Below are 13,522 nucleotides of genomic sequence, written 5' to 3' on the forward strand. Positions count from 1 at the left end.
CACGGCCACAGCCGTGCCCCCCCCGGTTTCAGTTTTTTGCCCTGCCCTAGTGTTTCCCTGTCATTGTCTTCATCTGTTCTCGTTAGTGTTATTGTGTCCACCTGTGTGTCGTTTGGTTCTGTGTATTTAGGTTTCTGTTTTGTGTCCAGTCTTTGTCTTGTCCTTACCATACCTGTCCGTGTGAGTACCCTATCTGTTCCGGTTTTTGAGAAAATAAAACCCTTATTTCTGCCATGCCTGCCGACTCCCCTGCGTTTGGGTCCAACCCCACCTCACGTCGTGACAGATACCTCCTCCAAGTGGAAAACTAGTATTGTTAAAATAAATGTTGATTCTAACTTCTTCCAAACGTGTGTGTATTGTGAACACTGTCTCCTTGTAACGCTAATTCTAAGTATTGTAGATGGTATCGGGGGCCTTTGGCGTTGCATTAATACAAGTATCAAAGCTAGTCCATGTTAGGACAGAGTAAAGTGTAATTTATTGATCCCCCAGGGCTAAATAAAACAGGTAATTCCTGAAAGAATTGTTTCCTAACCTTGAATGCTAGTTACTCAGAGACTGGGAGAGATGTCTGGAGGGTCCAAACTAAGGCCAAAGAACTCTTTATATGCTTCTAAACAGGGTAACCAGTCTTAGCTAATTCCATATTTGACTCAACCCTAGCACTAACATTTCCTTTATCATTATTCTGAGAAGCTGTAGTAGCTTCAGTGGTTAGTGGAAATATAGTTACCGGAAAATTCCCAGTTTCACAGTTGTCTACAGACCATGACCTTGAACTTATGATCAAGTCAATTTGTATTATATTTATATATCTAGCTTTCCATATAAAAAATGTATCAGTAAATAATTATCTGTGTAACCTATGTTAAGTAGCTGGACCAACTGAGGTTTGTGATGTACAAGAGGCAATACAAATGAATTGCCTAAGTTTAAATAAAGTAAACCTTGCTATGTATTTTATCTTGTGTTGTATGTACTGTTACAAAGGACAATGTTCTGATGAACTAACCCAGAACAAATTCCCATTTAAAATGTCTCAGTTCTTTACATTACATATACAGTATATGCACTACACCTTGTAACATTTAAAATAACAATTACAAACTAAGGGATACCTGTCCAATAGTGTCAATTCTATTTCTTTCACTAGTCAAAGTCTGGTTGAATAGGAGAAATATACTGAATCAAATGTTCCAAATGTTGTACACATTTGTGTGACTAACCTCAGAGTACTGTAGGTAAACAGACTGTCCACTATAACACCATCTATCATTGTGATTGATGTGTGACTGGCTGCAGCATTTCCTGGGTTCTTATTTGCTGCTGCTGCTGTAAAACCTAGAAATAAATCCTTGTTTTGCATGTCAGAAAAAATATGCTCGTAATCTTACATCTGAATGGGGTCTCCATCCAAAAATATTAAATTGAATTATGTAACTCAAGCCGATATTGAGTAATGGAGGGGCAATCCCAGAATACAAAATGGTGGATTGCTTTATCATCCCCATATTGTTTCCAACAACCTCATTTCATAAGTGACATGAAACGGGTAATCATTTTCTAACAAAACCCTCCCTCCATATGAGGGAGTTTGTGGTCTTCTATGGAATTGCCATGCACTGTATTTTCTCACTCCTCCTTGACAGACCTCGGTTGCTCTCTTTTTAAAATACAGAACCCAAAGTTAATACAATACCATATAACATTGGAAGACACTGATGGTGAGAGAAATATCCACAAACATCTGAAACATAAATAAAACTACACTTTAACCTAAAACGTAATCTGTCAAATTAACGATAGGATGTGGGCCATTTAGTTCAGTTGTTTCAACTGGGGAGATTAATGTACTGTCAAAAAGATGCATGTCTAACCAGTAACATCCTTATTGTCACATTTCCAACTTTCAATGCTTTTAAATTATCTTGCACATCTTTGTTTACAACAAATAGTACTGCCTTGTTTAGACTTCATAGACAAACCATGGTACATTTTATTCAATTGAAAGGATATACAGTACACTATGTGCTGACATCCCGTCCATCCCTGTTGACTGAAAATGAAACTTTTCTAAGTATTTAATTCTACAGCAAACCCCTCAAAGCAACATCTAAACCAACAACAAACGCTAAAACATTTCTAAGTATTTAATTCTAAAGCAAACATCTCAAAGCAACTTCTAAACTAATAACCCACAGACCACTGAGAGTACTTCATTCAAATGTTCTGTACACCAAATATTTTACCTCAGTAAACGGTACATCTCTCAAAGATAAATAGTTAGGTATTTAGATTGTGATCAATGGATGTATAATTGAGAGGTTAAACATATTGTCTTGAAGGTTTGGAGAAGGTGCATCAACAGTTGGTGTCTGTGTGTTTGGAAGTACATAAAAAACTAGAGTAAAAACGAAACGGTTTTCAATATCACAAGTCTTTGTTGTCTCTGAACTTTGGATCAGTTTTGCTGAGGTAGTTTATGAATGTCTAAACTTGCCCTGAATTGTCTGTCCAATTCAGCACAGTTCCATATTATAATGTTCCATATTGCATAACAATTACTTTCGGCAATTGCTGGAGGACACAAGTTATTTTCAAGGTGCCATACAGGTAATACAAGAAATATAAGTATTACTGTACTGTTCTCTGTCCACAGTTTTTCCTTTGTTTGTTCCGTTTGTTTCTACTTGTGTCTTGATTTTGACCTAACTTTTTTTCAATTATTTCATTATTATTATTATTATTATTGATACATATGTAATTATTAATTTCATTTTTACATGTATGTATGTATGTATATATGTATTTATGCACCTATGTATAAATGTGTGTGTGCTGAGTCATGCTGGAGTTTTCCCAAGGTCAATCATCAAGAGATCACACAAAAACATATACTCACAATTGTATGGGGAGGCGTGGTGTATAAATGTGTGTGTGTGTGTGTCTTCCCTCATAAGAACAGGGGAGAGACCGTCACACCTGTTCATTCACTGTTCTCAGACAACCAACCTGGACAAACACCTGTGAAACAGAGAAGCATCTTAACAGACCTGTTCATTTTCATTGCAGAAATCTTTCTTGTAGTTATAGATAGACAAAGTCAAGGAGAACCAGGACAGGTTGACCATGGTGGCGCAGGGGACTAAAGAGTTTTATGTGGAGAGAGACGTTCTGGATGAGCCTTGTCTGGACGAGAGAGCCCGGAAGAGGACACACTCTAACAAACCCCCCCTGAGACAACGGTTAAAAGATTCCATGAGGTAAGAGAGGGACTTTTCTTACGAGCGGAAGTACAGGTGCTGAATGTGCAGTCTCTCCCACATCAGAGCATGAGGTCTAGACGATGCAACATCACTAAAATGATATGGATTATTATCTCATTCAATTTTAATGTCTACATAGGTTTATGCCACTTCCAACAAGGAACATTTTGTCAGTTAAATGTAATGAGTAGCAAGACTGAGTTGACATAAGGACACATTTCAATTGCCGTTGGACTGTGCTGTCTATTATATTATGCAATTCATAAAACGATAGGGATGGGATGAGAAAGGAAGGAAGATGAGAGAGGAAGTTAGGAAGTGAGATAATGAATGAGAGAAAGGAATGTCCAAACTGCTTATGGTTTAGTCAAGGTCATGTTTTTAAGTTGGTATGTTTACAGTACCCTGGATCACAGCCTGTGAAGCCCTCTCTGGTTTAATGGGATCCTGGCTACCTCTGTGGATCAGGAGAGTACTGGCTTGCATCCCAGCTTAACACAGACATACTTGATTCGATTTTCTGATCACCTGACAATGATGCCAGGACAGGATGTGTGTACTTGAAAAAAGTGTGTGGAAGGACTATAGAAATAAATGTTCACTTTTCAAAAAATGTTGTGCACCGCTTACATTACGACTTGTGTTTCTCTCACATCTCTACATCCTGCCCTTCTCTCCACCCCTCTCTTATTCTCTCCTCTCTCATTCTCTCCTCTCTCATTCTCTCCTCTCATTCTCTCCTCTCATTCTCTCCTCTCATTCTCTCTTCCCTCATTCTCTCTTCCCTCATTCTCTCTTCCCTCATTCTCTCTTCCCTCATTCTCTCCTCTCTCATTCTCTCCTCTCTCATTCTCTCCTCTCTCTTTCTCTTCCTCACCCTCTTCCTCCATCCACCACCCTTTACCACCTGGCGTCAGATGTTCAGTGCCCAGGTTGAAGAGCATTTTCCTGAGCTATATACCCATCCTGTCCTGGCTCCCCCAGTACCCCATCAGGGAGACTATCATGGGAGACATCATCTCGGGCTTCAGTGTGGGGATCATGCACCTGCCTCAGGGTCCGTCTGTACACACACACAAACAATTATTTTTATTTACTGGACAACGTTATTAAATGTCAACGCGCAAAACGCCCCGTGAATTGAAGCGCAAACATTCCTGCAGTTGCCAATGAAAGGATATAGCGAGAGTGGTGTGTGTTGCATCGGAGACAACGTTATGGCAGTTTCAGTCGCTATATAGAGTAGAGTCAAGCTGAGCTGGTACCATGCAGTGGAAAAGCGCCATAAGAGACCGTCTTAATCGAAATCGAATTGCATATGAAATTCGTTGGTATAGTCCACGTACGTCATTTAATTGAGTGATCTAGTTGTTAAACATGTGTTAAACTGTCCATGGAGTAATAAAATGTCTTTCTCTTATAGGTATGGCCTACGCGCTTCTGGCATCCCTTCCTCCTGTGACTGGCCTGTACTCTTCCTTCTACCCTGTTCTGGTCTACATTATATTTGGCACCTCCAGACATGTGTCCATAGGTAAGAGAGAAAGAGTTGGAGGGTGGAGGAGAAAGACTGAAGAGTGGGACATGGGGACTGAGGAAGGTTACACCACCCTCACTGACTAAATACCACCCACCGTGTCCCTGAATATATATACATTCTGGTCAGGGGACCCTAGACTTAACCCTGGAAAGGGTAAGTGATGGTTGAAGCCATACTGACACTTAAAATGTATTGTATGCTAATGCACACATGTATCCTTATGTGTGTGTTTATACCCAAGGTACATTTTCGGTGGTTAGTGTTATGGTTGGCAGTGTGACAGAAAGGTTGGCAGTAAACAGTAAGTTCATGACTTACAATGGGACCAATGGAACTGCGGTGTTAGATACAGTGATGCAGGCTGCCTACAGGGTACAGGTGGCATCCTCTCTCAGTCTGCTGGTGGGAATCTTCCAGGTGTGTTTTCATCAAAGCTCATTTTATATCTATTTACTGCCCCAAACAAAATACTGAATACTACATACAGCAAATTTGCCATTTCTCTTTCTCCCAACCCTCTCCCAGATTCTCCTAGCCTTGGTGAGGTTTGATTTTTTGGCAACATATCTTTCAGTGCCTTTGGTTGGTGGATACACAACTGCTGCAGCCATCCAAGTGGTCCTTGCACAGCTCAAATACATATTTGGGGTTGAACAACCTAAGTTTAATGGACCGCTCTCTCAAGTTTATGTGAGTATGCATACACATTACATTTACATATAGTCATTTAGCAGACGCTCTTATCCAGAGCGACTTACAGTAAGTACAGGGACATTCCCCCCGAGGCAAGTAGGGTGAAGTGCCTTGCCCAAGGACACAACGTCATTTGACACGGCCAGAATCGAACCAGCAACCTTCTGATTAAAAGCCCGATTCCCTAACCCGATTCCCTAACCGCTCAGCCATCTGCCCCCCCCCATACATGCACATTTGATGGACACAAACGCACGCAAATAACGTTTCACTTGTCTCATCATTTGAAGTAAGGTTATACTTTGCAGTATGTACTCTTGGTAGGAAACAGTCATGTGATCTTGTGTTTTGTCTTTGACTTGAAAGCTGACGCTCAAATGTTTGGATCTGTCTTAGCTCAGCCTTCAATGTTTTGAGTGCGTTTGAGTGTGTCAGTCCTGTCGTAGGTGGTGCTGTTTCAAACGTCTCTTCTTCTCCGTCTCCCTCCCATCTTCCCCAGACCTTTGTGAATATCTGTTCACTGCTCCCCAAGACTAATATAGGCACTCTTGTGACCAGCCTGGTGACAGCGCCCATTCTCATTGTGGTCAAGGAACTCAATGACTACTACAGCAAAAAGTTGCCTCTTCCCATTCCTATAGAACTTATAGTGGTAAGTCCATAAGTACCTTTCCGTTTTTCCACACCATAGACCCATTATTAAGTAGACCCAGCATCAAAGCTGGTTAAAGATGGCACGTTATTACTTTTATGTGACAAGTGCAATGCTGGCGCATTGATGCGTGCAAAACCAAGATATGGTCAGCACCGTGTTGTTTGGATTGATTCATGTTTGCGAAAAATAAAAATGAATATGACTGCGTTGCATCAATGGATTTTTGAAGGTAGGGATGTTTTGCAATATTTTGGGTTGTATCATTTCAAACTCAAGCCAAAATTGTTAGTTCAACAAAACGTACCTACCCTGCCTTTAACACGGGTATACCCTAGTTATTTCTCACAGATGTGACACTGTATGAAGTTGAAATGCTCTGATGAATGGTTTGCGTCTGCGAAAATTCAATAGGCCTATAAATTGCACAGCTTTTTATGACAAGTAGACTCAAAAGAATGCGAAAGGTACAACAGGCCACCAGTCTCCACATCCCCGGAAATCAAAGAGCAAAAGTGGGGGCCGTGTACTTCGTAGCCAACAGATTTTCATTTGAAATAAGAAAACCAAGATTGGGAAATGAGTTCTTCCTGCCGCACGGCATGATGGGCACCAAGAGGGGCGCCTGTATATGGGCCCCTTATATGTGTTCCATCCATGACTACTAAACGCCGGCCCAGAACAATGTCAGTGAAGCAATGAGGAAGCTGCCCCTGCCGTTTTGGGGTAGCTTGGGGCTGCCCCAGCAGTCCCAGTGACCAGTCCCAATCATCCTGGGTAGGATGAGAAAGCGCGACCTCGACAGTGGTTGTCGTACCCCCGCTTCTGCCTGACCCCGGCCTTGGTCTCATACTGTCGAGCGTAGTGGTGCGCAGTGTCGGTCCTTGCTATAGGCGACATCGGCAGCTGCCTAGGGCGGCATTAAGAGGGGGGCGGCAATTTCCCAAGTGCATCCAATTAAATGAACCCTCACGCTGTCCTTGAGTTTCAAACGCACTACCAGCAGAGAGCGCCAAACATGGCACGTCATATGTCCGTGTTGTGGTTGTCGCCCTCTGCTGGCATAAAAAAGTTAGTGCACTGGGTAATTTGGACTTAATTTGGTAATTTCGTGCCGTTGACTTGGTGGAGGGGGGGGGGGGGGCACCAGGGGTAAACCTCGCCTAGGACACCAAATGTGCTAGGACCGGCACTGGTGGTGCGCCACGGCCAGGCGCTGCCTCCTCTGCAACGCTCGGTGATTGAGTACCCACTGGAGGGCGTTCTGTTCCCATTGTCTGTTGCTGCACACGCAGAGCAAAGGATTCCCATGAATCTACTGATTTTGGGGACAATAATGAGCTTTAGGAAACCCTTGGCCTAATTAATGTTTGACATCCCCTAATCTTGAGCTACATATTTGAAGCATATTGTGTAGAAATAGTGACACACACACTTTCCTCTCCAACAGGTCATTGGAGCAACAATTATATCATACTACACCCATCTTAAGGAGAACTTTCATATTAGCGTTGTGGGACTGATACCCAGCGGGTAAGTTCAAGTGTGTTTGTGTCTTTGTATTCATGTGTTCACTGGGTCCAAACTGATTGATACAGTATCAGGCTCTGGCCTTATCATGCTGTACTGTGTTGTACACAGAGGCCTGAGTCAGAATGATCTCTAAGGAACTAGACAGTAGGAGTGCACAAGGACTCCTCATTCTGAAGGAAGATAGAAACAGATCATACTAGGAAGAAGTGTACTCTGTGTGTGTGTGTGTGTTCTAGTGTGTGTCTGTATACTGGAAGGTCTTTAGACCACTAAAGCCTGGTGTAAACCTGTTGTAAAACAAGAGATGAAAAGGAACTGTAAGAGGCTTGTCAGTGCATGCATACTTGTTCTGTATCATTTCCATGATGTCATTTAACAGCACGGTGCTGTGATGTGTATATGTGTAAACGCAAGGAATCAAGAAGTGACAATGATGAGGTCATAGTCATGACCATCCTGATCTACCTTTCACCCACGTAACGTATATTCTCCTGGGCCCCTCCACCCCACCCATCTCTCCTGTCTCCCAATTCCCCCCTTCTCCCATCCATGTTCTCCTTTCCCACTTTCCCCACCAGGATGAATGCCCCTGTGGTCCCTGATTTGACTCTCTTCCCAGACTTAATAGGCGATGCGTTTGCCATAGCTGTCGTTGGCTACGCCGTCGTCATTTCCTTGGGCAAAACATTTGGCGTCAAACATGGCTACAAGGTAGACAGTAACCAGGTGAGCCTTCAACACAAACACAGTCACACAGGTGCATGCACACACTTTTGAGAGAGAGAAAGACAGGTGTAGAGAGATGTAGAGAGAGAGAGAGATACTAGGAAGAAATGAATGAGCCAGAGAAGTCACTATTTCGGTATACACATGCCTGCATGGATGTTTGCACTCACATACACAGAACACACACAAATACTGCATATCTGCAGAGTTGTACAGTACCATGACTAAATGTGATTGCTGCATAGTAACCTGGGTACTGGTCCAGCACAGCCAGACTCATCCAGCCATTACGTTAGACCATGTTTAGCATGTGCCAGCACACTTAGTCACACTGTCACTGTGGGGTGACAGTGGGACCAAACTCCTGATCCACTCCTGGATATGCACTGACACATACAGACTGACTTGCTCTCTCTTCAGTAACACTCGCACACTTCTAAACACACACCCAGACACAGACTCTCTCCCTGACAGAGTCATGTGATTAGGAGTGTTGTGTTCTAATGGAAAGAAACAGGGAGGGAACACAGTCAGTATGAAAGAACTGTGGAAAAGCTTTGTTCCTCCATGAAAGGTGTTGACCGTATGTCAACAGCTACACATAGCTGTTGACTGTAGCTGTTGACATAGTTGGTGACCTCTCTGCGTTATGTTTAGTCACAACATCATGTTTGACTGCTTAATGTAACATGTTCTGAATATTAACACGACACTTGCTGAGCATTAGAACACGCTGCCATTTAGGGGAAAGTAATTTTTACTAGTTATTTTTACTATACTAAAATGATTACAAACCATGTTTGGGTGAACAAAATCTTTGAATGGGCCTTCCTCTCTTGCCATACCTCATGTCCTGTTGTGCGGTTCCACATGTGCAGTGTTCACCTCCCCTCTCCTGCTGCCCTCCGTAGGAGCTGCTGTCTCTGGGTCTCAGTAACTCAGTTGGGGGGTTCTTCCAGTGCTACCCCATCTCCTGCTCCATGGCCCGCAGTCTGGTCCAGGAGACCACCGGAGGAAAAACACAGGCAAGACACACACTCGGAGACGCAGCCACTTTTACAAACAATCCGTCGACGCGGGCTCGCACTGATTCTTGGCTAACGTGTCGCTTGGGTTTTGACAGGTTGCTGGGATATTCTCGTGCGCTTTTTTGCTGATTATCATTTTGAAAATAGGCTCACTGTTTGAGAAACTGCCCAAGGTAACTCTCAAGCACCCCTACCCCATGACCCCCCCACCCCCCTGCACACATTTGCTTTTCTCCTATTAGTGCCTACGACACACAAATGCTGTCTCACCTTTCACTATAAACTGTCTGTGTGTCCTCTGTCCAATAGGCTGTCCTGTCCGTCATTGTGTTTGTAAACCTAAAGCACATGTTTGAGCAGTTCGGAGACATTCCAGTTCTGTGGAGACGCAACAAGATTGATCTGGTAAGATGCAGTCATTACAGGCTACTTACACCTATAGAAGATCTACATTGAAGGACTATATAGAAATATTATAGAATAGAAGATAATACACCAGGACATTGTTAATCCACTGATTAATAAACACCTAATAGACTCTCTGTGTGCTTCTCCCGTAGATGGTGTGGGTGGTAACTCTGGTGTGCACCATTCTATTAAACCTGGATTTGGGCCTGCTCGCCTCCATCGTCTTTGCCCTGCTCACTGTCATCTTCAGGAGCCAACTGTGAGTCTAGACCAGCCACCTTCCATGTGTCACCACAGTGCTGTTGTGTCTGCTCAAGTCCTCAGTGTTTGCTCCTTCTTTCTGTTCTCCCAGGCCGAGGTACTCTGTCCTGGGCCACGTCCCCGGGACAGAGCTGTACCTGGACATGGACACCTATGAGGAAGTGAGAGAGAGACACACGGACCCCTATGTTGTCACTGTCAAGTTTATACCATTACACCGGGAAAAGGAATCAGTGTGTCAATATTTAGAATGACCCATAGCCAATCTCCCGTTTATCCCTGCAGGCTAAAAAGATAGCAGGCATCACCATCTTCCAATCATCCACCGCCCTCTACTATGCTAATGAAGAATTCTACAAGACGGCCCTGGAAGAGAAGGTGTGTGCAAAATGACTCATTTCATTATCGTACTCTCTCCGGTTCCTCTGACAGCAGACTGTGTTGTCTTGTATTACAGAGCGGGATTGACGTCAAGAAGATGCTGACCATGAAGAGGCAGCAGGATGCAGTGATGGAGCGTGAGAAAAAGAAAGAGGAAAAGAAACAAAAGAAAATGGCCAAGAAACTGGTGAGGCCCACGCACGACACTGAACACCGTTACAGAGGATCTGTGTCTGTGTAAAACCTCCCTTTGTTCTTTTAAAGGGCTTGAAGGACAAGTCCAGTGGCAAAGACCAGCCTGACGACATGCAAACAGACCAGGGGAACGGAATACCCCTGTCCATTATCGAGGTACCCACCGACGGGCAGGACAACTGGGCTTTCAGTAGAGACAGCATTATCTCAGACACTGGGACCACCGTGGACATGAACCAGGCGGCCATCCCTGCAGTAGAAGAAGAGGATTGGCGGAGACTGGACACACACACCATCATACTGGACTTCTCCACATCCAACTTTGCAGACACTGTCACAGTGAAAACATTGAAAAACGTAAGTGGGGTGGTTGTGTGTGTGTGTGGTTGGTTAAGAAGCATTGACTATGAGTCATATTCTGAGGGAGGTGAATATTTAATCTGAATGGATTGACAAAGAGCATGTGACAAATAGAAAAAGAGATATAAAGGTAAGAGAGAGGTTAGGCCCAAAACATATTTGAGACTATTTTGGTTGGTTTTTGTCACATTCATAGATTTTGTTGCGCTGAAGGCATACAAAGATTCTGCATGCTTGGAATAGGCTGGCAAATTTAGAATTGTGATGAAATCAAGTAAGGCAATGAGAAGAGAGAAGAAAAAGTGGCCGAGAGGCAAACGATAAAATCTTTTTTTCCATCTCCTTTTTCTTCTTCCATTAGATATTCAGAGATTTTGGAGAGCTTGGCGTTGACATGAATATAGCAGGTTGCCAAGGTCAGACATCATCCCACAATACCAGAAAATCTCTGACTCATTCTGAAAGTTAGAGCCAGTCACTAACTAAAGCTGTAAACTGGATCAAGGTCATGTCTCTCCTGACCTAGATAGCACCATTTTGTACAGAGACCAGCGCTGTTCCAAACCTTTTAAAGCTACACACACGTATTTAACACTTCAGGCTTTAAAACATGTTACCTATATATATTATCCACTACATTACCACCTCTAATATGACCTTTCATCGATGTGTGTGTATGAGCTAACCTCGTTTCCTAATGTTGTCAGTTTGCGTAATGGAGCAGTTGGAAACTGCAGGCTTGTTTTCTGAGTCCATTCCCAAGAGTCTCCTCTTCCCCACCATTCACGACGCTGTGTTACACAGCCTCAGACTGAGGGGGGGAACGGCCTTGCACAACTATGAGAACCACGAGTATCCACCAGTAAGTATACACTCACAAGCAGTAATTGTTTATTATTATACATGTACACGTGGATCAATAAAGGTTTTTCAAATTAGTGACACTCACGAATTTCTAAATGGTCCCTATTTGTCTAGGATATGATTAATGGGACCAAGATGTGACCAATAGGGGTCAGCTTTCCAGCTCACCTTCCTCATGTTGCTGGTTTCCTGCTTCCCATTGGTTGTCCTCTCAGCCCCCCCCTCTTGTGAGGAGCATGCACCACTATGACACAGTGGTCAGTTGCCATAGAGATAAACAGAGCCATTGCTTTAGAAACTGTCTTTTTATGATGAGGTAATAATGAGGTATCACACAACAAGTCTCTGCAGTCCTCCTCCTGTGTATGTGTGAAATAGAGAGAGAGGGAGGGAGGGGGGGAAGCACAAGAGAATGTAGCACGAGATGACTAGAAATCTGTATTTATAGCAAGAGAGAATGTAGCACGAGATGACTAGAAATCTGTATTTATAACAAGAGAGAATGTAGCACGAGATGACTAGAAATCTGTATTTATAGCAAGAGAGAATGTAGCACTAGACGACTAGAAATCTGTATTTATAACAAGGGAGGAAGTGTAGAGAGGGAGTGAGAGGTTGACTGTGAGGACAAAACTGGGACTGTTTATGGAATGCATTTGCAAAATATTTTTTTCATTGTTATTCAGCCTATTGATGATTTATTTTTTGCGTGTAACAACCTTTTGACAGATGCATTTTAATCTTTATGTAAAGAACAAATTAACATATTTTCTATAGACTCCCCAGTCAGTTTCCCATGATTACTTACCAATAATTCTCTTGAGCATAACAATCTGCTAAGATATCTAATAGGGGTGGGAATCTTTGGTAACTCACGATTCGATTCTTGGGGTCACGATTCGATTAAAAATCGATTCACAATATTTTTGATTCACAATATTTTTGATTCACGATTTTAATCAAATTTCGGTTCAATATATGCTTGCATTTGATTCCAGTTTGCTGTTTAGTGTTACTTGTTTCTATTTGACTGTGATAGGCAGTTAAGTCTTGAAGAAAAAAATCCCAATGCATCAAAACCTTGAAATGTATTGTTTTTCTTGCAGAGTAAACTCAAAAACTCAAACATTTGTGAATCGATAGGAATCGCTAGAAGACTGAATCGCGATTCAAATGCGAATATCGATTTGATAATTCGATTCCCCCCCCCCCACCCCTATTATCTAATAAGTTATCTGTTGTTACAAACATGCGTTACTGTATGCGCATTCACCGCTGAATGAGTTATGTAAGTCGACTGTCTTTCAATATATTCTGTGGATTGGGAGTTAAATCGGTGGGGTTTGAGTCAAATAAAAAGACTTGATATGTACCAATGTCCCATGGTCTTTTATTGCTTCACTCCTTGGTACCAATGATCCCTCCAAGATCAAATCGTCTTGTCCTTCTGTTGCCCTCCACCACTAGATCCCTCTCCCTCTGAATCAACTCGTCATCCGCCCAATATTAACACTGATTTACAGGCTCAATGACATCAACAGGACACTTAGGTTAGTTCAAATACTGTACATCTGGAAGTGGTGGAGCGGTCGTTTTCTGTTGTTGCATTCAA

The 13,522-nt window shown here is 42.8% G+C and overlaps 1 protein-coding gene across 1 annotated transcript; it reads left to right on the forward strand.

Moving 5' to 3' along the window:
* The first annotated feature begins 2,973 nt into the window (after positions 1-2,973).
* On the forward strand, positions 2,974-13,282 carry LOC134018484 (solute carrier family 26 member 6-like). The gene is made up of 19 exons (XM_062458433.1): positions 2,974-3,266; positions 4,187-4,326; positions 4,693-4,803; positions 5,051-5,226; positions 5,335-5,499; positions 6,002-6,154; positions 7,605-7,687; positions 8,266-8,413; positions 9,325-9,438; positions 9,537-9,614; positions 9,751-9,846; positions 10,002-10,108; positions 10,202-10,271; positions 10,396-10,488; positions 10,568-10,678; positions 10,756-11,043; positions 11,408-11,462; positions 11,754-11,908; positions 12,025-13,282. The coding sequence occupies exons 1-19, from the start codon at positions 3,133-3,135 to the stop codon at positions 12,049-12,051; spliced, it is 2,304 nt and encodes a 767-aa protein (XP_062314417.1). The 5' UTR covers positions 2,974-3,132; the 3' UTR covers positions 12,052-13,282.
* The last annotated feature ends 240 nt before the right edge of the window (positions 13,283-13,522 follow it).

Source organism: Osmerus eperlanus, chromosome 4 (assembly GCF_963692335.1).
Source record: "Osmerus eperlanus chromosome 4, fOsmEpe2.1, whole genome shotgun sequence".
Classification (NCBI taxonomy): domain Eukaryota; kingdom Metazoa; phylum Chordata; class Actinopteri; order Osmeriformes; family Osmeridae; genus Osmerus; species Osmerus eperlanus.

What these genes read in the sequence shown, in the direction of transcription:
- LOC134018484 (XM_062458433.1), top strand. Translation starts at nt 3,133, where the DNA reads ATGGTGGCGCAGGGGACTAAAGAGTTTTATGTGGAGAGAGACGTTCTG. An exon ending in CTCCAGACATGTGTCCATAG is followed by an intron (nt 4,804 to 5,050) that starts GTAAGAGAGAAA and finishes TTTATACCCAAG; the next exon opens with GTACATTTTCGGTGGTTAGT. An exon ending in ACATGGACACCTATGAGGAA is followed by an intron (nt 10,272 to 10,395) that starts GTGAGAGAGAGA and finishes TTATCCCTGCAG; the next exon opens with GCTAAAAAGATAGCAGGCAT.